Source organism: Biomphalaria glabrata, chromosome 9, assembly GCF_947242115.1.
Source record: "Biomphalaria glabrata chromosome 9, xgBioGlab47.1, whole genome shotgun sequence".
NCBI lineage: Eukaryota > Metazoa > Mollusca > Gastropoda > Planorbidae > Biomphalaria > Biomphalaria glabrata.
In genome coordinates this window covers 27,175,509-27,202,994 of record NC_074719.1, presented here as the reverse complement: position 1 = coordinate 27,202,994, position 27,486 = coordinate 27,175,509, and the positions used below count along the sequence as shown (strand labels likewise).

Genomic DNA, 27,486 nt, shown 5'->3' with positions numbered 1-27,486 from the left:
ATGAATCGCGTACTAAATATTAATTCGTTTAATTGTTTACTTTATAATCCCATCCCTAGATCTAAAACTCTAATTCAACTCTAAGATGATAAAACTTCTCTTCGCACAGATAGTTTTATACTTTAACACATAAACATAATAATTAAAGTCCATTCATTTCATATTTTGATCAAATATACATTCAAATTTGGTTTTCTAAAGCTACATTCGTTTACGAAAGCTGCGAAGCCGAGTTGAGATAGGCCTAGATCTATATTCATTCATGAATCGCGTACTAAAAATTATTTCGTTTTATTGTTACTTTATAATCCCATCCCTAGATCTAAAACTCTAATTCAACACTAAGATGATAAAACTTCTCTTCGCACAGATAGTCTTATACTTTAACACATAAACATATTAATTAAAGTCCATTCATTTCATATTTTGATCATGTAAACATTCAAATTTAGTTTTCTAAAGCTACATTCGTTTACGAAAGCTGCGAAGCCGAGTTGAGATAGGCCTAGATCTATATTCATTCATGAATCGCGTACTAAAAATTATTTCGTTTAATTGTTCACTTTATAATCCCATTTATTTAACAAAGCTATCGCTCTTTTCGTTTTTAATAGATAAGAATGTATCGACTTCGGGTAAACCATTTTCGCAAAACTAATTTTATTTTCGTAGCGAAAGAGAAATAACGTGAAAGGATCATTAGCTACGTTTAACATACATCTAAATCCAATCCACTAGATTATTCAAAAGCAAATGTTTTAATTTAAAAAAAAAATGGATTTAATTAAGCCTATTAGCTATTTTGATCTGATAGCTTCATTCACACTATTTTTACATTGACACATTCGCTTTACTTATTACATTATTATTTCGTTTAATTGTTTACAAAACACTCTCAGTGACTATATCGAAAGTAATGCGCAAATAAAGACCCGCGGGTCGTGGGTAACATATGTCTAGTATATATATATAACATGATTAAACCACGGCCCAGTACCTGTCCTGTTATTGAATGTGGTAAAAGTCGAATGAGAAAGGCAAGCTCCTAACACGATATCTTGTTACAGATTGATACTAGTTGTTGATAGCCAAAACAGAAGTCATTCCGAATGGAGACTTACTTGGTGAAACTGTTGATGACGTTGTCGACACAGTCGAGAGTAGTTTGATAACGTCAATTCCCTTTCAATCACGGGCTCAACATCTGGTGGGTTCAATAACTGTTGTTCAAGTTCTGCAAGAGAAAAGCTTTTGGGATCTAGAAAGAAAAAAAGATACTTTTAAAAAATCATTTATGTAATTAAATCTTTAATAGATCTAAACCAATAATAATAAATCTGTGCGATTAGAAATACTTTTTTCAATTATTTTTTTTATTTATCGCAATTTTATGCTTTTAACTTTTTCAATATTTTTTTATCCTAATACTTGTCTGGACCAGTTGGAATGAGGTGGGGGAAGAAATAAGGTGGTATCTGGGTGATCGCTTTTGAAATGTATTTATAATAATAAAAAAAGGTGAATTTGAACTCGAAGCCTCCTCAGCCTCCTGTAATATGGAAGTGCTTAGCAAAACATAAGCTTTTATAATTAGCTAGTGTTAGCTTTTAACTTTTAAGTGGATACCTACAAATTATAGGCCTAAATTATTAACTTATACCACCTTATCAGACAAGTACAATTTCTTTCCCTTGTTCGAGATTTCTCTGATTCTTGTGTTGTCAGGTAAAAGAAATAATTGTGTAAAATGTCGGCGTGATCCATGATTGGGTGTGAGAGAAATAACGTATATAAACATTTTACCAGACAAACAGAAAGACAGACAGAGTGAGTAGAAATGAGATCTGAAATATTTTTTTTATCCATTTACCCTTTGTTTGTGTCTGTGTCTGAGGTCTATCTTTCTTTGTTTGTGTCTGAGATCTTATCTTTATGAACGTATATTTCTATACCTATCACCATAGACTCAGTCTTATCTTTCTTAACTTATATTTTTATGACTATCTTTTTTTCTAGACGCATCTTTTGAACCTTAAACTTACCCAACATTTTTGATTCATTGTACAAATGCTTAGCTTCATCTATTTTACCTATCTGATAGAAAATAATATACACTTGTTAAAGTTTCATTTCAAAATACAAACAAGAAAAAAAATTAAAAAATACTTTAAAAAAAACCCCAAAGCTTATACGAAGTGTTATTGTATCAATTTTTGGATCCCTCATGTAATTAAATTTGTAATTGATCTAGACCAACAATCTGTGCAATTAGAAATACTTTTAACAATTGTTTTTGTTTATGTCATGCTTTTATCTTTCTCACTATTCTATGATCCTATCACTTGTCTGGACCAGCTGGGACATTGGGGAGGGGGGGAGAAAGAAAGGGAGATCTGGGTTAGTTTTGCTGTAATCTAGTTTTTAAAGCATTTATAAAATGAATTTGAACTAATTTCTCAAGCCTCCTCAATCCAACATACTAACCACTCTGCTAGCAAGGTGCTTATTAAAATAGAAGATTATATTTTTGTTTCAAACTTACTTAGAAGCGGCAACCAATAAGGGGGACTAAATAAGTTTTAAACACCACTTCAGTCAAGTACAATTTCTTTCCCTTGTTTGAAATACCAAAAAAAATAAAATAAAAAATCAATAGTTAATTAACTCATTGAATAATTTTTTTTATCGATTCTTGAGAACAGGTGTACACTTAGAATAGGAATACAATGAAAACAGGATGCTTAGATACAAGGCTAAAGAACGAAGTAAAGCTGCAAGCAAGACAAAGTACCTCCAACTTAACAGACGTCTTGCAGCTCTATTGCCAATGTATGGAAACAAACCACTGATGAAGTTTCTACTTGACGTAGCATACAATTTGAATTGGTGAACTTTTTGTTGTTGTTTTTGGTATTGTAATTCTGACATGTCGGGAAGAATGCTTGCGTGTTTTAAAGTACATTTTTTTGAAATATAAATAAATATGATATTTATTGAAATTATTCATTTTTTATTAGTATTATTTTTCTGTTATGATTGCATATTCATATTTTACGATATCTTAAGTATTTGCCGTAAAATGACTGAAAAATAATTATAAAAATTAAACTTAAAAAAAATTGGCGCTTTTTTATTCCGGCGCTTTTTGGTTTGCGCTATTTTGTCGGGTCACCCAAAAATTGTACCAGACGGACAGACTGTATGAACTTTCTTAACAAGTTATTTTCCAGCCCAGCTGAGAGAAATGGCAATAAAAAAGCAGAGACTTTAGAATACTCCAGATCAGGAGCAATTACACATACAAGTGATGGAACTATATTTTGAAAGAGCATCATTCTATCAATTTTAAAGACTTCCAGTACGGAGATACTCATCTTGAACATCTAGTAAAGTGCATCTATATAATTGAGTGCTCATTGATTTGAATGATTAATGACCAAAATGTAACTTACACGCAGATATACCAATCCCATTAGAGCCTTCAACACAGCAATAGTGGGTAATTCGATCAATAATGTTTGAGTATAAGTCATGTCTGAATGTTTAGTTATTGAAGCGTTTAACCAATCCAAGCTTGTTAGATAGTCTTGGGCTTGAAACAAAAACATTTGCATTTTGTTTATTACTACATTTAACAAAAAAAAAGAGATATTACTAATAGTTTAATTGATTGTTGCATTTAATGATATACATTCCTATTATGTGCTCTACATTGTCAGCGATAGTTAATAGTGTGCAATGTTTGCGATCGAGCATATTCAAAGCATATGTATTTTTTAAATGTAGGGCGGTAGTTAAGAGAGTCCCCTGTGTTTACATTAACTTTGAACTCCACTCGCCCAGGAATGATGTCTCTGTTCGGTACATTGAGTTCCGGCCTCTAGTCTCAACGTGCTATCCAGGTAGAAACGATCACAGGAGGAGACGGATAGGCCAATAGGTAGCAAAAGAAAAATCCACCACCACGGCACCACCACCACTACCACCAACAACAACAACATAAGGCTCCCGTAGGAATGTCTAAGAACATCAAAAGAGCACTTATATTGCACGAGGATTGAGAGCCCCTGCAACCATGTAATCAATAGCGGATCCAGAACTTTGGAGTGAAGGGGGGCGATTCTTTTCCAAACCCTAACCCTAACGCCCAGTAAACCCTAACCCTATGCATAAACGCGCGTACAGCATATACATACATATATGAGAATTAAAAAAAAAGCTGTGTTTCTGTGAAAAAAACAACAAAAAAATAGCCATGTTGAGGCCTTTCTCTTGACAGCTAGCGAGTCTGGAAGAGCACTGTAAAGTTCCCCAGAGGCCCCGACGCAAAACGCGTTTTCTTGCATTTTTCACTGCAGAAACGCATTCTCCAGATGTCTATAGCTCATTTTTCATCCTATTAAAAAGGACCTTTTGATAAATGTTTTACTTGAAAAATATTCTAATATGAATTTATAGGCCCTTTCTACATTGCAAATAAAACGATTTAGGCTTTGAGGATCGCCGCCGAAAAAAAAAATCGAAAAATAATATTTTTTTAAAAAAGCTCATTTGTATGTGATACATTTTGTTCAATAGGCATGTTTGTAACTTTGTTTTGCTACAGAACTATAATTCAAAGCTCTAAACAAAAAAAAAAATCGTATGTGGGAGGAGAACTTAAGTGTACCAATTAGATTCTACTCTAATTTTTTTTCATTCAAGCAAATATTGTGAGTTATAGTCCCAAGTTTATTTATACAATAGAGAAAGATCCGTATGAGTAAAGGTTGTAAAAGGGCGACTATGTAAATGATATTTGCGTTCAGAACTCATCCAAATTGTTACTCTTATACTAAAAATTTCGCATGCATTCTAAATATTCCAAAATAAAGTCTTTCTTAAAATAATTGTGTAAATCATGTGCAATGACATAAACTCTGTCGCTATATTTGATTTTGTGATTTGTTGATTTGAGGCACATCGGCACAATTTAGGCCATGTCGTGCCTGCAGTCCCTCAAGGACCACTCTCTCTCTAAACAACAAGGGCCAGATTCTATACAGTCATATAATTAAAATCAAGGTCTATTCACAGTTAAAATAGTAAAGGTAGTAAAAATTTAAATATTTGGTAAAAATCTAATGTAAATAGTGCATGTTCACAAATTCAGAAATCAGATCTTCGTAGATAGCCCCACTTCCCGAATAAAGCCCAGTACCTTCCCAGGGTCGACATTATTAAATAGTGTTTTTAGATTAGTGGCTCTAAAATATTTCGCCCTGACATCCTGGTATCTGGGGCAATCAACGAGGATATGTTCCACGGTGAGGCGAGAGTCACAGTACTCGCAAAGTGGGGGCTCCTCTCTCTTCAGTACAAAAGAGTGCGTGATGTAGGTGTGACCAATCCTAAGTCTGGACATGGTTGTGCTACCAAGCCTTGTCAGACCCTTAGATGTGGGCCGCCACCTGACATCCGCCACAATCTGAGTTTACTGTGAGTCTCAGCCTCCCATCGGTTCTGCCACTCTCGATAGGTGGCAGAGGCAATACTTTGTCTCAGGTCCGAGTAGGGAATTTGGGTTCCTGACACCGCATGATTTAGGGCTCTCTTTGCTTCTCTGTCTGCGGCTTCGTTTCCCTCAATGCCAACATGGGAGGGGACCCAGATGAAGGTGACATCCCTACGGTCGGCTGTTATTTGGTCCAACAGCTTCAGGCTCTTATGTACCAATGGGATGTCAGTCTTCATCCGCCCCAAAGCTTGCAATGCAGATTTGGAGTCGGAGCAGATAATAAATTTACTCCTTTCTGATGCTTTTACGGCCATAAGTGCAAGCAATATTGCGTGCAATTCGGCCGTAAAGATGGAGCAGCCATCAGGGAGTCTACGGGAGATTGTTTTGTTCCGAAAGGAGCAGGCACACGCGACCTTTCCCTCCATTTTGGATCCGTCTGTGTAGATGGTGCCACAATCTCCGTAACTCTCCTGCAGTTCCCTAAAGTGGACTTGTAGTATGCTTGGGTCTGTATTTTCTTTTTTGAAATTAAGGAGGGATAAATTTAATTTGGGTTTATTCATTAGCCAAGGAGGATTCTGAGGGGTTTCTATTTTAGAGATTTGGTCAATGGGTGGGGTTAAATTTTGGATGGGTTCTCTCATTCGAAGGCCCAACGGCTGTATGACGTTAGGCCTTCGATTGTATAATTCTACCTCTGTGGGGTTAAATATGGAGTCAAAAGCAGGGTTCGTGGGGTTGGATTTTAGCTTGACTATATACTGCATTGCAAGCTTTTTCATTCTTATATCCATGGGGAGTTCTCCAGCCTCCACATGGAGACTTGGGATAGGTGATGTACGAAACGCGCCGAGACAGAGACGCAGGGCAGCATTTTGTATTGGTTCCAGTATTTTTAGGTACGACTTCCTTGCTGCTCCATATATTATGGATCCGTAGTCTAGCTTGGATCGAATTAGACTCCGATAGAGCAGCAGCAAGGTATCTCTGTCAGCTCCCCAGTCTGTATGGCTGAGTACTCTTAGTATGTTTAATGACTTTTGGCATTTCTTCTTAAGTTCCTTAATGTGGGGGAGAAAATTAAATTTGGAATCTAAGGTGAGGCCTAAAAATTTTGTAGTTTTCACGACAGGGATCTTTTTTTTGTGTATAAATAGTTCAGGGTCTGGGTGGAGTCCCCTTAGATTACAAAAATGCATACTAACTGTTTTGGAGTCTGAGAATTTGAAGCCATTATAGTTTGCCCAACCCTGAATTTTGTTTAAACATAACTGTAATTTTCTTTCTAAGGTGTTCATGTTTTTCCCATAAGTAAGAATGACAAAGTCATCAACATACAAAGAGCACTCTATGCCAGGGGACAGCGCATTTATGATGCTATTTATTTTAATGTTGAACAGGTTGACTGACAGAATGCTGCCCTGGGGTACACCCATTTCCTGGTCATGAGTGTCAGAAGCGGAGTTGCCCACTCGAACCTGAAATTTTCGATCTTTCAGAAATTCCTCCACAAAACGGGGGAGGTGTCCCTTAAGCCCCATAAGCGCCAGGTCACGTAGAATGCCATGTTTCCAGGTTGTGTCATAGGCCTTTTCTATATCGAAGAATACAGCTACTAGATGTTCTCTTCTGAGTAATGCATTTCTAATATAAGCTTCCAGCCTTACCAGGTGGTCAGTTGTTGTCCGCCCCTGCCGGAATCCGCACTGGTAGTTTGAGATCACTTTATTCCTTTCCAGGTACCAGACCAGCCTACTGTTAATCATTCTTTCCATGGTTTTGCAGATGCAGCTTGTTAGTGCTATTGGTCGATAGTTAGCTGGGTCAGAGCCGTCTCTTCCCGGTTTAGGTATCGGTATAACTGTGGCTTTCCTCCAGCTGTTTGGGAAAGCGCCTGTTTGCCACACACAGTTATAGACCCCTAGCAGGACTGCCAATGAGGGTTCGGGAAGGTGCTTGAGGAACTGGTAATGGATTTCGTCTTCTCCAGGCGCTGTGTCATGTGACTTGTCCAGCGATTCCCTCAGTTCCTCAAGCGAGAACGGTTTGTTGTAGTCTTCATTGTTCTCTGACCTGAAATCAATGGGGTGTCTTTCCTCCCTGGTTTTGACTTTTTGGAACTCTGGCGTGTAGTGTGCAGTGGATGATTTTTCTGCTATTGAGGATGCCAGGCAGTCAGCTATTTCTCTGGGGGACGTGACAGTTCGTCCTTGGTTTTTCAAATGCCCTATTGCATTTGATTCTTTCCCTTTGATTCGCCTTACTGCCTTCCAAACCGCTCTAGCAGAAGTTTTGGCATCCAGACTGCCGACAAAACTTCTCCAGGAATTCCTTTTGGCTGACCGTATGGTTTGTCTAGCCTTTGCTCTAGCTATCCTGAATAGCTTTAGGTTTTCCTGGGAAGGATTCTTTATAAATGCAGCCAGTCGTTTTTTCCTATCACCAATAGCACTTTTGCAAGCTGTATCAAACCATGGTTTGCTAGGCCGTTTTGGATTTGCAGAGGTTAGGGGTACAACTTTCCTGGCTATACTTAGTAGCTTGCTAGCAAAGGTATCAGCTGGGTTCTGTTCATGGAGGATATTTTCTGTGATATCCTCAGAGCATCTTTTTTGGAATTGTTCCCAATCGGCCTTATTCAGTTTCCACCGCTGAGGTCGTCCCAATGAAGGGAGATTGTTAGTAATGATGATTGGGAAGTGATCACTTCCCCGTAGATCATTGCTAACTGACCATTTAAAATCGTCCAGAAGTCCGGGGACGCATACGGTGAGGTCAATGCATGTGAATGATCCAGTTCCTGGGTGCAAGTAGGTCGGTGATGCATCATTAAGTATGCATAAATCATGTTGGAGGAAGATATCCTCCAGCATACGACCTCTTGTGTCGGTATTGTTGGATCCCCACATGGTGTTATGGGCATTGAAATCCCCAAGGATTAAATAAGGCCGGGGGAGTTGTTTCAATAGGTCCTCCATGTCTGTTCGGTTTAATGGAGCGCCTGGTGGTAGATACAGGCTGCAGCAAGTGATAACCTTGTGAAGGGTTATCCTAGCTGCTACGGCCTGTAATGTGGTCTGTAGTTCTACCCTCTCATGGGGGATGCTATCCTTCACAAGGATACAGACTCCACCTGATGCTCTCTCTGCATCCTCAACATTCTTGGTGTAAGCACGGTAGCTTCGGAAGCTGATGCAATCTTTCAGAAATGTTTCCTGTAAGCAGACAGCTACAGGAGTCTCAGAGTCCATCAGTAGCTGCATTTCCTCGTAATTGGCCTTGAGGCCTCTACAATTCCACTGTACAATTCTGGAATCCATGGCTTATTCTAGATGACCTACTAGGAGCTATTTGGCCTTGGGAGGCCCCCGGAGGGGTTTCCCTTTATTCCAGTGACCTTGGTATTTTTATTCTTGGGTTTGGATGGAGAGGAGGACAACCCCCTTTTGGGGGAAGTCTTTCTCTCTGGAGAGGGGAGATCCCTCTGGTTAGAGCGGAGGTTATTTCCTCCTCTCTCACCTCGGGCATCCTCTCCGCTTTGATTTCTCCCCTTAGGGAGTTGGTCAACCTCTAACTCGGTAGAGGTTGGGGTGTCTGGCTGGGTTCTCTGAGGAGAACCTGTGTCAGACATGATGTCTCCGGGTTCTCCCGGAGTATTGGTTTTGACATGCTGCTCAGTCTCCATGCTCTCATCAGCGAGCACAGAGAACCTGTTCTTTAGCATGACAACAGGGCTTTCTTGTTTCTTCAGAGGTGTGTTCTTTGGCGGTGTTTTCTTCTGAGTTGGGGGAGGAGGAGGGGGTGGTGGGGTCAATGTGTCCGTCTGTGTGGCTATGGATCTTCCTTTCTTAGCAACAGCCTGGGCGTAGGTCTTTGTCAAGCCGAATTGGCCCTTGGGTAGGGCCAGTACAGCCGATTTCGCCTGGCTAAAGGTACATCCGTTTCTTGCCTTGTACTCCTGCACGGCAACCTCCTGTTTCCACACAGGGCAGTCCTTGGAGTAGGCTGAGTGGCCAGCTTGACAGTTTGGGCATTTGAACTGGGCTGTGCAGCCCTTGTCCTCATGACCCTCTCCAGCACATCTGGCACACACAGTGTTCCTCTTGCAGACTGCCGCGCCGTGTCCATAACCCTGGCACTTGAAGCACCTCATGGGGTTAGGTATGTAGGGCCTCACTGGAACTCGTAGGTATCCTGCCTTCACATACTCTGGCGGTGTCCTAGTTCCGAATGTGAGGATAATAGTGGCGGTTTTGACCTCCTCACCCTCCCTGCGCCTGGTAATGCGCCGGGCATGGGTGACTCCTTCAATGCCCTCCACTATTTCCTTCTCGGAACATTCCAGTAGGTCCCTAGAGCTGATTACACCTCTGCTGGTGTTCAGACTCTTGTGTGGCATGACTTCCACTTGGAGATCACAGAGTCTTCTGCATCTTAAAAGCCCATCAGAGTGTGTCTTGCTGTCTACTTCTACAAGGAGTTCCATTGTTTTGTGTAGCTTAGACACACTCTTGGGCTCTCCCACTACTGACTTGAGTCCCTTATAGATAATAAAAGGGCTCAACTTGGTCAGGCTTTTTCCCTCCTCTGTGCATCTAACCACCAGAAATGATGGCCAGGTGGCACAGCTTTTTGGGACCTCCTCTTTTTTATCGTCAATTCGTCGTTTCTTGCCCAGACATAGGTCTGGGGCAAGTAGTTTTGTGTGTGTTTTTTTGTCCATATATATTTTGGTTAATTCGGCACCTGTGCTCCCCACCCGCCATCGAGTCCAACAAGGGGACGGGCCATTCGGATGTCCAGAATGAACCCGCCAGGGCTACACAGGTGCTATACTCAGTCAGCTGCTACATCGGACATGTGTCCGATATAGCAGCTCCCTGATTGACCCTCCAGCCACCGCTCTCCAGCATAGGTCGACGACCTATGCTGGTAGCTCGGCATGACCAGCCGGTTGACCCAGAGCGGGCCATCTGGGTCTCAGGTCTAGGGGAACTTGGAGCCAAAGTATTGTGTTGTTGTGGCTTATCCTCACATAGCCACCACTCAAACACCAGGATCTCTTTATCCCCCCTTACCCGTCGCAGTCCACGGCAAACGGACTGGTCTAGGACGTAGTGAGAATTTAAAGTTAAGGAGACAGTGTGATGATCAATGAAGGCAGACTTAGGAAAAGAGGAGGCAGACACAATGATAGAAAAGAAGTAGGGCACTTTTGAGCTCCAAAAGTGCTAAGGAAAGAGGAGCGCAGTTTAACGTCATGTCTCGGGACGCCGCTATATTTGACAATTTTGTTTTAAAACGTCATGCTTTCGTTTGGAAAAAAGGGGTGGGGGGCGGTAGAGTGAAAACGATTAATTCTCGCTTCCTTTTATAATTTCTGCTAATGATTGCATTTGGCATTTAAGAATAGGGGTTTGGCGATTCGATATAAGAATTTAATATAAATCATATTAGTGACATTTTTTTTAATTTTGTAATTTCTTAACTAAAATACAGAAAGAAAAAGTATTAATTTGTCCGATGGGCGGAAGGCGATTGCATTTATCGCCCCTCCCACCTGGTACAACTCTTTTTCATTTTATATTTACTAATGATAAAGTTTGAGATCAGAGTCTGTGTGCGACATAATATGCAAATGCGGCAAGGCACCTCCAGGAAAAATGCCAAGAACAAAATGCTGACCTCTTCTCAATATATTTCGACACTGTTAGCAGAGACTTTGGAAGATTATGTCAAAGTATGGCTGTCCATAAAAATTCATAACCATGGTGAGACTATTTCATGATGGCATGAAGGCTCGTGTCCAAGAAAGTGGAGAACCATCAGAGCTCTTTGAAGTATCAAACGGGGTAAAACATATATATTGTTATAACCCTATTCGCGACGCAAAAGGGTTAACTGTGTGTGATCAGCTGACATATGTGACACAGGCCAGTAATACAGTTAAGCGTGGAATATTGAAAGGCAAGGGACAGTACTGGCATGAACTTTGCACGTGAATAGCGCCCGTGTTATGGTCATCTGATCATAAGCCTGGCAGACCAGAGACACAGTGTGTAAGAAAGCGGCAGTTCAAGACCGGAGAGCGTTGAGACCGGGACTGTTAGTCAGTTATGAAGTCGGTCCGGGTGCAGTCCTCCAGTGAAACGTACGAGTCCAGGAAGAGACAGTAGAGTCCAGGACAGCAAGCAGTAATGACTGTGTGCTACGAAGTAAGTCCTCGAAAATGTAGCTGTACGAGCTAGAGAGACTGGTAGTATTTAGGCAGTTCTGTTGTGTAGCAAAGCATTTGAAGTTACTGTAGCCAATTGTGTTTATTGGCTGGTGTTGATGTAATTGTAAATAAACCGCCACATTGTTTGTTGAAGCTCTTGTTGTCAAGTTGATGTTTTAGATGCGTTGTGTTTTTGGGCGGTGTTTGCAGAAGGCCTGATAGTGAAGATCGTAACAATATGTTGATATGTTGGATTTTCTTCTTTATTTATTGGCTGTGAGTCTATTTTTAAGATGTAGTTTCTTTTTGCTGTTTTGTTGTTGTGGCTAAAGATTGAATAAACTAACTTTTCTTTGTTTATTTCCATTTTCCATAATTTTGAATATGTGGAGATAGTAGTGAGGGCTCTATTTAGTTTGGATCTAGTCAGCACCGAATATTTCTCTGTAGTCCAAATTAAGAGATCATCTGCAAATAGTGCCTTATGACCGAAATGAGGTCCGGTAGGTCATTCATGAAGATGAGAAAGAGTATGCAGCTAAACACCCAGCCTACACTAAATACCTACTTGGGATCAACAATCGTCAATAACCTAGATTTAGACATCAAGCTGTAAAAAGAATAGGAAAGCTACTACAGCATTGGCCTAACTCTCCAAGCGCGTCTGGGAAAATGCCAAATTGACTACAGCAACAAAAATCCTAGTCTGCAATGCCTTTGTTGTGAGCACTCTTCTTTATGGCAGTGAAAGCTGGTCAACATACATAAACCAAAAGGACAATGAATAGTTTCCACTTGCGCTGCCTGAGACGCACAATGCGCACCTCTTGGAGGGACCATGTCTCCAATCAGGAAGTTTTGAGATTGGCCAATATGAACAGCCTGTATGCTTTCCTGACACAAAGAAGATTACGCTGGCTCGGACATGTCACCCACATGCCGAATGGTAGAATCCCGAAAAATATTTTTTATGCTGAGCTTGTGGAGGGAGTCAGACCCAAGGGCCGCCCAAGACTAACCTATAGAGATGTCTGCAAGTGAGACATGAGAGCCACAGACATCAAATAACCAAAGACCGGAGTGCATGGAGACAGACTGTGCGTGCTGGGACGATCCTCGCCGAGATCAAAACAAACGAAGCGGCCCTTAATCAAGAGGGAAGAAAAGAAAGCTGCCCTGTCAGCTAGCCCTGAATCAGATACATACACATGCATGAATTGTGGCAAAGTCTGCCGCTCTAGAATCGGCTTGATTAGCCACACCAAATTCTGCCCCATCTCCAGACGAAATCAAAACCAGTGACTCATCTGGGCGCATCCATTGCCTTCCGAGACAAAAAGGAGCCATATTCATATTATATTCATAGTTATCATTATATTTAGTAAAGACCTAGAATATGATACAAGTTTTTTCCTTGGAGGACAAATCCTAACACCTGTCTTTTGATTTGATATATGTGAAAGTTTCTTTGAACATGATTGAATATTCAGTCATCTTGGTCAATGTATATACGTCTTGCGTAGCTGCAGTCATCTTGGTCAATGTATATACGTCTTGAGTAGTTGCAGTCATTGTTAACGCTCGATAAATAGAAGGTTAAACACGTTTATGTTAGAAGAGATACTAGAAAGTTCTTCCCATGCATCTGAGTAAAGACGTTGATTTGTATCGAAGGAGCACTGGCAGCAGCATGAATTAATTGCATTTTCTTGGTATTTCGGTAATGAGACTGCAGATATCTCTGGCACTGAATAGATGTGTCTGAGCGTTGGATTTGTTCATGGCAATTGTATTCGAGAAGAATTCAAAGGTTCTGTCCCTGTTGTTAAGAGAGACGCACTGTTTGCTTCTAACGTCGCTGTCAGCGAATATATTAAGTACTGTCTAGACATGGACAAACTACTCGGCCAAGGCTACCATAGCTGCCCCGTGCTGGGTAGAATTCAGAATTGTGTTCAGGCAAGGAATAGTGAAAAATATTCTAAGCAGACCTTGTCCGTTGCGCGTCGCACTAGTTATGATTGACCTGAATGACGCTTCAGAAATAAGTTACTGTTGTGTCATCAAGAAGATTATCTATTTCTTTCGTAACAGTCCCAAGCCAGAGCGTTGGTGCTAAATTTACCTCATTTGTGAGACACGATGGACTGAGAAATACGAATTCAATCACGCTTAATGTCACAACTTTGAGAAGATCTTTGACTGTTTGGCGTATTTTAAAATATCGGTTGTAATCATTTCCTGCTTCTCATGTATTTCTGATTTGTCTTTTAATTGTTTTTAATTATTCATCCGTTCTTGAACCAGTTTCCGTGATGTTGCAGTCTGTCTGGCCGCTCAACAGCACATCATCAGTCACGTTAATGACCATGGGCGTAGCCGGGGGGGGGTGATGCTCAACACCCCCCCCCCCGAAATGAAATCCCCATCGCAAGGGGGGGATCGGAATTTAGTAACTGATTTTTTGCTTTGATTCTATTCATTTTAGGTGAGATTTTAATACTACACAATCTCTTGCCCCAGCGCAGCCAAGGGGGTTTCTAGTTTAAAAGAATGCAAACGACAATCCCAAACTCCAAGAGCATAGCTAGGGAACATTTTGATTTTAACCCCACCTCCGAAATTAACGATAAAACCCACTCTTCAATATAAGACAATCCATACATCAGTCATCAAATTCTATGAGCGTAGCCAAAGGGGTTTTGAGCTAAAAACACACCTCCATAATATAAAAAAAATTACACACTCAAAATGCTATGATCGTAGCAATAGGGGTATTGAGTTCCCCCCCCCCAGCGGGTTTGAAACTAAAGAATACATCCCAAAATATAAAAAGCAAATTACGCACTCAAAATGATATCGTTGCCATAGGGGGTTTTGAGAATAAACCCCTCTTCAGCGAGATTTGAAGCTAAAAAAATACCTTTTCAATATTAAAAAAAAAAAAAGCAAATTACACATTAAACATTCTATGAGCGTAGCCAAAGGGGGTTTTGAGTTCAGCAGAGTTTGAAGCTAAAAATACCTCTTCAATATAAAAAAAAGCAAATTACACACTCAAAATGCTATGAGCTCAGCCAAGCCAAGTGGGGTTTTGAGATTAAACCCCCTCTTCAACAGGGCTTTTTTTAAAGTATAAAACCCCTCCAGTATTTTAGGTTCAATATCCCCATACAGAGAGTTTTGAGTTTGAAAACCTCTCTCTTCCATTTTATTCTAAAGCGAACTACAGTCACCAAATTCTATGACCGTAGCTAATGGGGTTTTGAATTTAGTTTTTTAGTTTACCCCCCCCCCCCCAAAATGATTTTGACGATAAAACTTCCCTTTTTGTTAAAAAATTTAAAGAAAACTACAGTCAACTAATTCCAAGAGCGTAGCCATACATAATAGAGGTTACACTATTCTACCAGGAAATCCCCCCCACCCCCGAAAAAAATACTGGCTACGCCCATGTAAATGACATAATCAAAAACCAACTTGACACTTCAGGGATGGCATCCTGAGTAAAGCGACAGTGCTGGCTGACAAACTTGGTAATGAGTTGGTGCTGCCGAGAATTTGCAGTCGACAGACACACCTAGCAAAAACCACATGTTTGGAGTTTGGGATTATTACAAAACACGGCTATACTTTGCGTATCCTGATTCGTTAGTTTCTTCATTAAACTTCTCTTTTCAAGCAATACTAATGCTCAGTTCAACTTGCTTTGTCTTCATCCCAAAACGATGCAAGAGCTACAACGTACAGAAGACTATCAGGACTGCAAAGATAAGCGTTCATCGCCGGCTTGTCTATTGCGACGAGAAGCAATTCTGTACCGTAGTTAAGTTATTGACAGTTTTGGCAGCGTTTGCATTTTTTGGTTTGATCGACCGTAGGGAAGCTCGGGCCGCACGGATAAACTTACAAACATGTACAGAAAATAGTTTGTTAAAATGTAATTTTTTTTAAAATTTTGTAATTATTTCATGAAATAAGTATTTACAGTGAAATTAATATCGCATAGGTATGGGGGTCTCTGTGATAACAAAAAAGTTGAAGCTACGATTTTGAGCCATAGTGGGCAACTAGCACCCCCCTGCAAAAAAACCTGCGGGCGCCTATGATATGATGTCGTTTTATAAGTAGGCTGAAAATCCGCTTTCAAGATAATTCTAAAAGCCTAAAAAAAACCTCCAGCGTACACAGGAATGCTTGGAATGTAAAAGAGAAAATCGACATGCATTGTCTTGAGCATAATCGAGAATAAACCTACCACTAAGAGCAAAAACTCCAAGTTCTACTGCATCGACACTGGTTAGAGCTGGTCCTTTATATCCTAAATAATCCCCATCAACCATATCTGTCACAGTTAGGTTATAAACAGCCTGAAAAGCAAGCATGTCATTTAAAAAAAAAGGCAAGTGTTAAAATGTGTTATTCAATAGAACGCTACAATAATATGGATAGAGAGAAAAACAAATGATGGTTAGATCTCATTTCGACTATTGAACTTATATTTCTTTATCCAGTAATTTGTTGTTGTTTTTTTACTTCTGTTGAGCAATATAATGTACAGTAAGCACACCTTGACAAGTTTTCAGTTACACTGCACCACACCATAGTCTTCTTTATGAAATATCCTGCCTCTTAGGGAAGATTTGAAGCTGTATAATGAACCGCGTGTCTATACAGTACTGACACAAGGCTGCGTTGACTCAGGCATGCAAGAAAAAAAAAGCAACCAAAGAGATATCCTCTACGTGATGTTGGACAGAATCAAGGGCCACCCATACTCTGAAGTTGAAACCCAAGATAAATCCAACTTTAAGCAAATGAAATGTTTTAAAAATGATAGTTCCCTTTTCAGACCTTGAGATCTATAAGGCTGATGTAAAGGTAATTTGTTTCTGTGGCCCCCAGTTAACGAGGGTGTCCTGTGGTCAGCACAACTGTTAACCGCCTTTACTTTTCCCCAATTAATGTTAGGTACCCATTAGAGCTGGGTGGACTCAGAGACTCCCGGATAAGGAAGCCAAGCGCTTTACCGCTCAGCCACCGCACCACCTTGAGACCACAGAACCAATGTTAAACTAACAGTATGTAGGAGACAATAGCTGAGGTTCGGGCAAGGTAAAGATAGATTGTGCTAGCTGGCTTAAGGAAATAGTGTAGGAACGGGCACCGTGAAGGTAGATTTTCTGGCTTAAAGAAATAGCTGAGGCACGAGCATATTGAAAGATTTAGCTAGCTGGTCTAAGGCATAGTAAAGGATACCTGCGTATCGCCATGGCCAGTGCATTCAATGGCAGACTGTCTAAAAATGTCTGGAACAGACGTGGTATCACCACAAACACAAAGCTAGGGGTATCCTCCCTACATTGCTCTATGCCTCAGAAACATGGACAGTGTACAGTAAACATGCAAAGAAACTGAACCACTTCCACATGACATGTCTGAGAAAATACTTAAAGTCAAATGGCAAGACAAAATACCAGATACAGTAGTCATTCGAAGAGCGTGTCTGCAAAGCATCCACACAATCTTGATGCAGTCTCAGCTGCGATGAGCAGGTCACGTCTACAGAATGGAAGACCACCGCATCTCTAAACGACTCTTGTATGGCCAACTAAGCGAAGGAAAGCGCTCGCAAGGTGGTCAAAGAAAGCGCTTCAGGGACACCCTCAAAGCTTCTCTGAAGGCGTTCAGCATAGACCCAGGCACCTGGGAGACAGAGGCACATGACAGAACATCATCATTGTGTTTGCTGACTTATAGAAACAGCTGAGGCACGGGCACATTGATAGATTTAGCTAGCTGGTCTAGAATGTAGTCTAGATAAATTACGTGTGATGGCTGAAACATTGCTAATGACCGAAAGGGACATTTGGGTGGAAAAAGATGAAGCTGCCAGATTACATACCTTTTGACATTTATTCTTTCTAGATTTAGTTCATTTAGCCACACAAATTCTGTCCTATTCAGATGAAGGAAAATATACTTCAGACGTAACAACATGCACACGAACATACACACCAACAATTATAAATACATACACAAATAAAAAAATTTGCATGAACTATCACTTACACATACGAAACATCATGTACATTTACACATGTACACAAACTATCACATAACTAAACATGTACTCACACATGTACACACACGCACATGTACACACACATGTACATGTACCTGGAGACGTAAGAGCGCCATGGATGCCTCATTGATTTCCGGTTGTTCTGACAAATAAACATCTGTTGATTTCTGGATTGTCTTTAAGAAACAATCTATAAAAAAGATATTTGATTTTTAATATATATATATATATATTTATACCTGGTGGCGATGAAAGTAATTGTGTGTGTCATAAGCTGACTTAGGTAACACAGGCCAGCGCTAGGCGAGGGGGCAACAGTGATGACGGACAACGCTACAGGAAACTAATGTGATCTGAACATTACTCATGCAATTCACAAGTGATATGGTCATGTAAATCATCCAGAACGGTCTGACGATGTTTGATCGTTTTCAAGAAGGGCTTCCTTCAAGGAACCTCATAGAAAGAGCTAAGATGTTTGTCAGCACCTCAAAAGTTTGTGCTATAGTGTAGAAACCCAAAAGAACCCAAAAGAACCCAAACAATCCAACACAGCAGAAATACAACAGACTCAGCCTACTAGTCAAAACGTCTGTGAACAGGGAAAAAACGAGAACGTTGGACCAACACCTGTGCAAGGTTAAACCTAAGGGATAGCTCTAAGGCTTGGAGTCTTCTGAGAAATCTCGAAAATGCTGGTCGTGCGAAAACAGCAACCCCATTATCTTCACCGAGTGGGGTAACCATTTCATCAAAGAAGAAAATTGCCACCTTGTTGAACAAATATTTTGCTAAGATCAACAAGGCTGCCAAGAAGTCCCCAATGTCCAAAGCCATTGATAAAGCTGATGAAAAAAAAAAGACCGAAAGGAACCACAGACCGAAAGTGCTAAGGGAAAGATGAACTCCCCCTTCTCGATAGGCGAGCTTAATGCTGCCATAAGGAAATGCCAGCTTAAAAAGGCTCCCGGGGGGATGGTATCACCCCCGAAATGCTTAAGCATGTAGGGGGGAAAGAAAGGGCCGTTCTTATGGCATTCGTAAATAGAACCTGGGCAGATGGTCATCCTACACTATTTCCTGGTCATCTGCCCAGGGCCTGGAAACGTGCCACCATTATTCCTATACCAAAAAAAAAAGGGAAAAGATGCTTCCACTGCTAAGGGCTACAGGCCCATCTCACTCACATCTTGTGTGGGAAAGATGGCTGAAAAAATGATAAATGAGCGTCTGATTTGGTACCTCTTATAGCTCCAGAACAGGCTGGTTTCAGGGCTGGAATGTCCGCTATAGACCAAGTCAACATCTTTGTGCAGAGCGTAGCAGATGGATTCCAAAGGACCGAAAGCACATACGCAGTCTTCATTGACTTAAAACAGGCATATGATAAAGTATGGCGGCCTGGTTTGCTTCATTAGATAAGAGCCGTGGGGGTGCGGGGACGGATATATTACTGGATTAGAGACTTCCTACAAGAGCGTACAATAACAACAAGGATGTACGGAGAAGTCTCAGGGGAAATGACCCTCGAGCACGGCCTCCCCCAGGGATCCATCCTGTCATGCGCCCTTTTCACGGCCTTCATAAATGACCTACCGGCTCAGCTAAAATGCCAAAAGCTGCTATATGCTGATGATATTGTCCTTTGGAAATCCGGAAGGAGCGCAACCTCTATACAAAAAGTGCTTCAAGAAGACCTCCATACGCTCTGCTCATACACACAAAAATGGAGGCTAGAAATAAACACCTCCAAGACGGTCTATTCTCTGTTCACGCTCGGGACTGGCATTCTCAGGCAACCTTTCCAGCTCTCCCTCAACGGAGTGGCTCTCAGCATGGAAAAGCTACCCAAGTATCTTGGTGTATTCAGTAGAACAGCCAGCATTAGGCCTACAACAACATCACATAATTTGTTGGTATCTTTCCATAAAAATCTTTTCCAACCACCAACTTTTAGGCCGTCCAACTTTTTGTTTGTCATTTCTCAACTAAAAGGTAAATGTGAAGCACAGTTTAAAAAATGCGAACATATCTTTGAATCACACATTGCATTCTAGCATATAAGTATGTCCCCGCACTACACATTTGGTTAAATGTATAGATGAGGAAGAAACTGCATTATCTGAATGTTCATTTACGTAGCAACTCATTGTTGTCAAGAATAGTTTATTACTTTGTACATGACAAGAGTTAGAATAAAGACATTTCCTACCGTAGTTTTCGTTCAGTGCTTTACCATACTGATGGACAAATTTTTTAATGACATGATAAATAGTGTTCGGGTGTTCTAAATCAGTCATGTTAGTTGTAGCTTTCTCCACAAGTAGTTCTAGACGTCGATCTGCATAGAATCTGTTTGTCATATAATAAAAAACAATATACAGAAAGAATGGAATTAAAAAAAAATCAACTGTTCTCTTTGAGGATGGGAACAAATGTTGACTGAGACATTACATATAGAACAAGGAGTACACAAATCTACTGAGACATTACATATAGAACAAGGAGTACACAAATCTACTGAGACATTACATATAGAACAAGGAGTACACAAATCTACTGAGACATTACATATAGAACAAGGAGTACACAAATCTACTGAGACATTACATATAGAACAAGGAGTACATAAATCTACTGAGACATTACATATAGAACAAGGAGTACACAAATCTACTGAGACATTACATATAGAACAAGGAGTACACAAATCTACTGAGACATTACATATAGAACAAGGAGTACACAAATCTACTGAGACATTACATATAGAACAAGGAGTACACAAATCTACTGAGACATTACATATAGAACAAGGAGTACACAAATCTACTGAGACATTACATATAGAACAAGGAGTACACAAATCTACTGAGACATTACATATAGAACAAGGAGTACATAAATCTACTGAGACATTACATATAGAACAAGGAGTACACAAATCTACTGAGACATTACATATAGAACAAGGAGTACACAAATCTACTGAGACATTACATATAGAACAAGGAGTACACAAATCTACTGAGACATTACATATAGAACAAGGAGTACACAAATCTACTGAGACATTACATATAGAACAAGGAGTACATAAATCTACTGAGACATTACATATAGAACAAGGAGTACACAAATCTACTGAGACATTACATATAGAACAAGGAGTACACAAATCTACTGAGACATTACATATAGAACAAGGAGTACACAAATCTACTGAGACATTACATATAGAACAAGGAGTACATAAATCTACTGAGACATTACATATAGAACAAGGAGTACACAAATCTACTGAGACATTACATATAGAACAAGGAGTACATAAATCTACTGAGACATTACATATAGAACAAGGAGTACATAAATCTACTGAGACATTACATATAGAACAAGGAGTACATAAATCTACTGAGACATTACATATAGAACAAGGAGTACACAAATCTACTGAGACATTACATATAGAACAAGGAGTACACAAATCTACTGAGACATGACGTCTAAGTACCTACTGAGACATACTCCCACATAGGTACCTACTGTGGTCGAAGCAGGACGTTTTGGCGCCGCCGTTTTGGCGCCGCCGTTTTGGCGCCGCCGTTTTGGCGCGAATGTCGTTTTGGCGCGAGCCGTTTTGGCGACGGGACGTTTTGGCGCGAAATACATTATGTACGTTTATTGTATTATTTCTTTTAAAAGAATTATTCATATCTATGTATTGCAAGACATATTTTTTCACGTACTAAATGTAAATGTGTGTTTGTTTTTCACATCATTTTCTTAAACATTTTGGCTTGTGTATGTGTGTTTATTAAGAGGCACACTTTTATTTTCAAAAAAGTTTTTAAAGATATTACTTTAAAATTAAAAACAAAAATCGCGTGAGAGAGGGAAGGGGTGGAGGAAAGAGTATATACAAGGAGTGAAATGTGAGCAGAAGAGAGGGGGGCGGGATAGGTGTCACAGGTAATGACCAGTCCCAAGGAGGTGATCGCCAGACTCATGACGCCAACGACCAGTGCTCTGTGCTGGTCTTGTCTTTATTTGTTTAACTCTACCTGCGTCAATGCGAGATGTGTCACCCAAATCACCCCTACCCAATTTCTCAAAATATATCTATTCACGTTAGAGTTTGTACTGACCACATTCCGTGTCTTGATCTTTACTATGTGTGGAGTTATTGTCGTCATTCAGCGTAATAGAGCTTTAGATGTTAACATGGTTTTTGTTATATTTAAGTGTGACACTTAGCTAGTTCGTATATTACACTAATGTCAAATAAAAAAAAATATTTTGGAAAGAAATCCAAAAATGTCATCCAGTGCGATTAGCAGAACTCACATACATATAGCATGTCATTACCATTCAGGAATCTGACTTATTATAGGCCTATAATCATGAAATAGGCAAAACCTTTATAATTAAAAAAAAACAATTCGCTGAACGGTGTTAGAATTCATACTATACATACAATATTATGGTAGAGTGAAATAAACATTGTTATAAAAGCTACGTGATTATTAAATTATCGTCAAATGATATCTCGCGCCAAAACGTCCCGTCGCCAAAACGGCTCGCGCCAAAACGTCCCGTCGCCAAAACGGCGGCGCCAAAACGTCACGTACAGTACTATGGTATGTCTTAATAACAACCTTATGTAACAAGACTTCTAAGTACCTACTGAGACATACTCCCACATAGGTACTTACTGTGGTATATCTCAATAATAACCTTATGTGACATGACTTCTAAGTACCTACTGAGATATACTCCTACATAGGTACCTACTGTGGTATGTCTTAATAACAACCTTATGTAACAAGACTTCTAAGTACCTACTGAGATATACTCCTACATAGGTACCTACTGTGGTATGTCTTAATAACAACCGTATGTGACAAGCTCCTACATAGGTACCTACTGTGGTATGTCTTAATGACCACCTTATGTGACATGACTTTTAAGAACACACTTTGGGCATGTTTTATAACCTATCGTGTGTTGTAAATGACTGTCTTGAGTAAGTTATGTTCAAGTGGAGGCAATATCACAACTTCCAACTAAACGTTAAATAAAGGCGAAGGCCAACAATTACAATGAGACAACCAAGAGTGTCAATTCGTAACATTTAATTCGACAATGACAGAAATCCGTCTATGTCGTCGCTAACACACAAAAGTAAGTCCAAAAACTTCTGGATTTTACAAAAACTTGACTGTCTCCTAAGACGCTAACATATAAACTACTCATCTATCTATGACCTCCTTAAGTAGCGAAGCGACTATGGATCATCTCATGGAAATGGGATGAATGCTGTGGTCAGAACGATGTCGCCCACACATCAGTTCCCCCCTCTCCACCAGCTGCGTGGAACTAATTGTACTTCATATCTAAATCGTCTATTTTTTATTTCGACGTTTACTCGCTATATAAAACTTAACATAAAAAGAAACAAAATGAATCATAACTTTTACACGCCAAATTCTTTTTTGCAAACTACAGTACCATAGCCTAACACGTGAAATGATATATATTTACGGTACTAGGACATAGCTACCTATTGTGGCATGGTTTATAAATATCTACTGTAACATAATAGCATCTTGTAAAATGAGATAATTACCTGTTGTAAAATGATATAACTACCATAAGCACCTATCATAACATGCTATAAGTACCTTTCGTAGCATGACATAAGTACCTCCTGTAACATGATAAGTACCTCGTCTATTAGGAAATAAGTACCTCCTGTGACATGATTAGTGTTTATTGTAACGAAACATTGGTATCTCGTGTAACATAATAAGTACCTCCTGTAGCATAGCATAAGTACCTCCTGTAACATGACATAAGTACCTTTCGTAACATGACAGAAGTACCACATATAACATGTTAAGCAACTCCTGGAATATAACATTAAGTACTTCCTGTAACATGATTGTACTGGACACGAGACATAAGTACCTACTGATAACATGACATAAGTACCTACAGCAACATGACATAAGTTACTACTGGTAACATAAGTACATACTGGTAATGTGACATAAGTACATACTGGTAGCATGACACAAGTAGGCTACATACTGGTAACATGACATAAGTACCTTCTGGTAACATGACATAAGTACCTTCTGGTAACATGACATAAGTACCTTCTGGTAACATGACATAAGTACCTTCTGGTAACATGACATAAGTACCTTCTGGTAACATGATATAAGTACCTTCTGGTAACATGACATAAGTACCTTCTGGTAACATGACATAAGTACCTTCTGGTAACATGACATAAGTACCATCTGGTAACATGACATAAGTACCTTCTGGTAACATGACATAAGTACCTTCTGGTAACATGGCATAAGTACCTTCTGGTAACATGACATAAGTACCTTCTGGTAACATGACATAAGTACCAACTGGTAACATAGCACAAGTAGGCTACATACTGGTGACATGACATAAGTACCTTCTGGTAACATGACATAAGTACCTTCTGGTAACATGACATAAGTACCTTCTGGTAACATGACATAAGTACCTTCTGGTAACATGACATAAGTACCTTCTGGTAACATGACATAAGTACCTTCTGGTAACATGACATAAGTACCTTCTGGTAACATGACATAAGTACGTACTGTGACATATTTTTTATGCTTTCTATCTGGTTGTCAATGAAGCTTTTGAGTTTCAGCAATAAATTCTTCTCTTCTGTAACCATGCGACGTATCTTCATAGAGGAGGTGACCACATCCGATGTCATCAAACGTACACATGTTACAGCCAATGCCAGACTTGTGATAAACCTGAGTCCTTTGTCCATTTCAACTAAGAAATGTCTGTTCCTGAAAGGCTTAGGATGAACTAATTATAAACAAGATACTACAAAGAAGCTGCGTTGCCCAAACTTGTAGTTTGACCCAAGTCAGGTCAGTTTGTAGTCACACACAATACCTAACACACAGGATCATACATTAATCGCATTAGTGGTTGGGAGTCCATTCAGTTATTGATTAATGCTAGCGGTTCTCAACCTTTATAGTTCTGCGACACTTGTATATAATTCTTACTATGCGTCGACCCACAATCATAAAGTTATTTTGGCTCAACACATAGGATCATACATTAATCCCATTAGCAATTGTGAGTCCATTCAGTTATTGATTAATGCTAGCGGTTCTCAACCTTTATAGTTCTGCGACACCTGTATATAATTCCCACTTTGCGGCGACCCACAATCATAAAGTTATTTTGGCTCAAAAGTCAAAGTAACTGTCGTTTTTGCTAATGTGATAAATCGTAATCAAGTAAATATCTATATGTATAATGTATGCCATTATTAGGAATTGAACAAAAACATATATTTTTTAGGATTTATCACGAAACAATATTATCCATATTTTATGAGAAATTCATTTCTTCTTTTAATTACATAAAATACTTGCAGTTATCCTGATCCAGTTTCTGCAACATCTATCCTCGAAAGTCAATTATAGTTTTAAAAAAAAAGCAGCTATCAGAATAGACCCAAAAAATAATATTTCCATGATTTTAGACCACGCCTGGCCAATCATAATTCGACACCCAAGAGGGTCGCGACCAAAATATGGAGAACCGCTGAGTTACACAACCTGTTTTGTTTTATTTCTTTTAAAGTATTTATGTAGATGTGTGCTACCTCACACCTATTTTGTTCTAGAATATACAGGAACTCTTTCGGAAAGCCTTGAATAGCTTTGTACCAACTAACATATTTTAAACAATATCAGATACTCTGTTTTTGAATTCAATGCCATTAATATAAGTATCCCATGTCTCACCGTAGACCTATGCTGATAAGGCAAAGCTTAATAGAGATTTCTAGAAAACGGTTGAAGTATGATCTGAGAGTGGCACGCTGTGCTTGACCCCATACCTATTCCATTATACGCTAAACCCACCATCCATCTGTAAGGTTTAGTTTTTACAAAGTTTATATTAACTCTGTCTGTATGGTAAAAAGTTTGTACACGTTATTTCTTCCACACCCAATCTCGGGTTAAGCTGAACATTTTGTACACTTGTTTCCTTTACCTGACAACACAAAAATCAATAAAAAAAATTAACGAATTAATTAATTAACAATTAAACAAAGGAAAGAAATCGTACTTGACAGATGCAGTGGTATAAGCTGAATTTGTCCTCTTGAGCTCTGAGTGAACATTTTTTTATGCATTAAAAAAAAAAACGATCATGTAATCATTCACAAAAAAAAAAACAAAAAAACAACTTCTTCCTTTCCCCTTTCACAGCTGGTTCAGACATGTAATGTAATCATAGTGCATTGAGAAAGCTGAACTCTAAACAAAAACAATTGGTAAAAATATTTCTAATCGCACAGATTTATTATGTCAAAGTGAACCTTACAAGAAAATATATGACTGATCCAGACTGATTGATACAATGACACTTACTATAAGCTTTTCTTCCTGTTTGTTCTCACCCTACCTCGCGTCAGTCAGGAGCCTGGACGCTGATCTCCACAATGGCTATGAAGATTTCCCTAAACAGTTTCAAGGTTGATGTATATCGCCGAGAAAAGAATTACTAGCTCGCTGGTCATATGGGGAAAAACGCCATAAAAAAGTAACCAATTAGACAATTAATTACTGATAATTCATTATTTTGTTTAAAATAATAACAGGGTAAACTAATACATCGATAGTCACAGATATGGCTGAATTAGTTGGGTTTAGTCCTCTTAAATAATTGTGAAACCCATTTCTCCCTCATGTATTTTCTTATCAAGTTCATACTTTAAATAATTATTTATTGTCCATAACAGAACACGAATAAACAAATACTCAGTCAATTAATTATTTGTAATACTTTTTTTTTGTTTCACATCGCATAAGGGAAATAACTTATACCTTATTGGTAGATATAATTTTAAGGACAGAGTTTAAATAAGCTTTTTCTATAATAATCTAAGCTGTTTTTTTTTTTTAAGGATCTATCTATAATAATCTATCTATCTATCTATCTATCTCTCTCTCTCTCTCTCTCTCTCTCTCTCTCTCTCTCTCTATATATATATATATATATATATATATATATATATATATATATATATATATATATATATATATATATATATATATATAATTCTCTTCATTGCTCAAGAGTTTGGACACTCAAGAAGTAAAGGAAATATCACTCTTTTATTTCTGCAAAAAAAAAAGAGGGGGAGGGGGAGAACAAGTAGTATTCACCCGTCACAAAATAGCATGGCCGGGCTTAACCATTGTGACCAAGAAGTCATGGAAAGATCACTCTTTTATTTCTGCAAGTCGGATTAGAGTTACCCAACGTAACTTTAGCGGCGAAAAAAAAGAGAAGGGGGGGGGGTAACAAGTAATCTACTCTGTATTCACCCGTCACTAAATAGAAGGGCCGGACTTAACCATTGTGGGGCCCATTGCAAAACAGATTTTGAGGGGCCCAGTTTGGGTAGGGATATGAATAATAAGTGAAAATCAAGAGTTTGTATTAGAAAATAAATTCGTCTTTGCATTTTATTCAGTCTTTACTACGTACAGAATTACTTTACGAGCCTTGCGTGTAGCGAAACCATACAGTATATCCTAAAAATTCAGTTTCCTACATAGATCACGCTCAGTAGCAAGAATT

At 39.2% G+C, this 27,486-nt stretch overlaps 1 protein-coding gene across 2 annotated transcripts in view; it reads right to left on the bottom strand.

The window, feature by feature from the left end:
* The window catches only part of LOC106079607 (prolyl 4-hydroxylase subunit alpha-3-like), a 42,520-nt gene extending 17,497 nt beyond the window's left edge, over positions 1-25,023 (bottom strand). Inside the window, exons 1-7 of one of the 2 annotated variants that reach the window (XM_056042881.1) lie at positions 24,456-25,023; positions 20,015-20,154; positions 17,898-17,992; positions 15,976-16,087; positions 3,453-3,592; positions 2,043-2,094; positions 1,122-1,258 (exon numbers count right to left, since the gene is read on the bottom strand). In XM_056042881.1, the coding sequence (XP_055898856.1) occupies positions 1,122-1,258; positions 2,043-2,094; positions 3,453-3,592; positions 15,976-16,087; positions 17,898-17,992; positions 20,015-20,154; positions 24,456-24,640 (861 nt within the window). In that variant the 5' untranslated portion in view covers positions 24,641-25,023. The remainder of the gene's footprint in view (positions 1-1,121; positions 1,259-2,042; positions 2,095-3,452; positions 3,593-15,975; positions 16,088-17,897; positions 17,993-20,014; positions 20,155-24,455) is intronic. The other variant, XM_056042882.1, reaches the window with a different exon arrangement.
* Between the last annotated feature and the right edge of the window lie 2,463 nt (positions 25,024-27,486).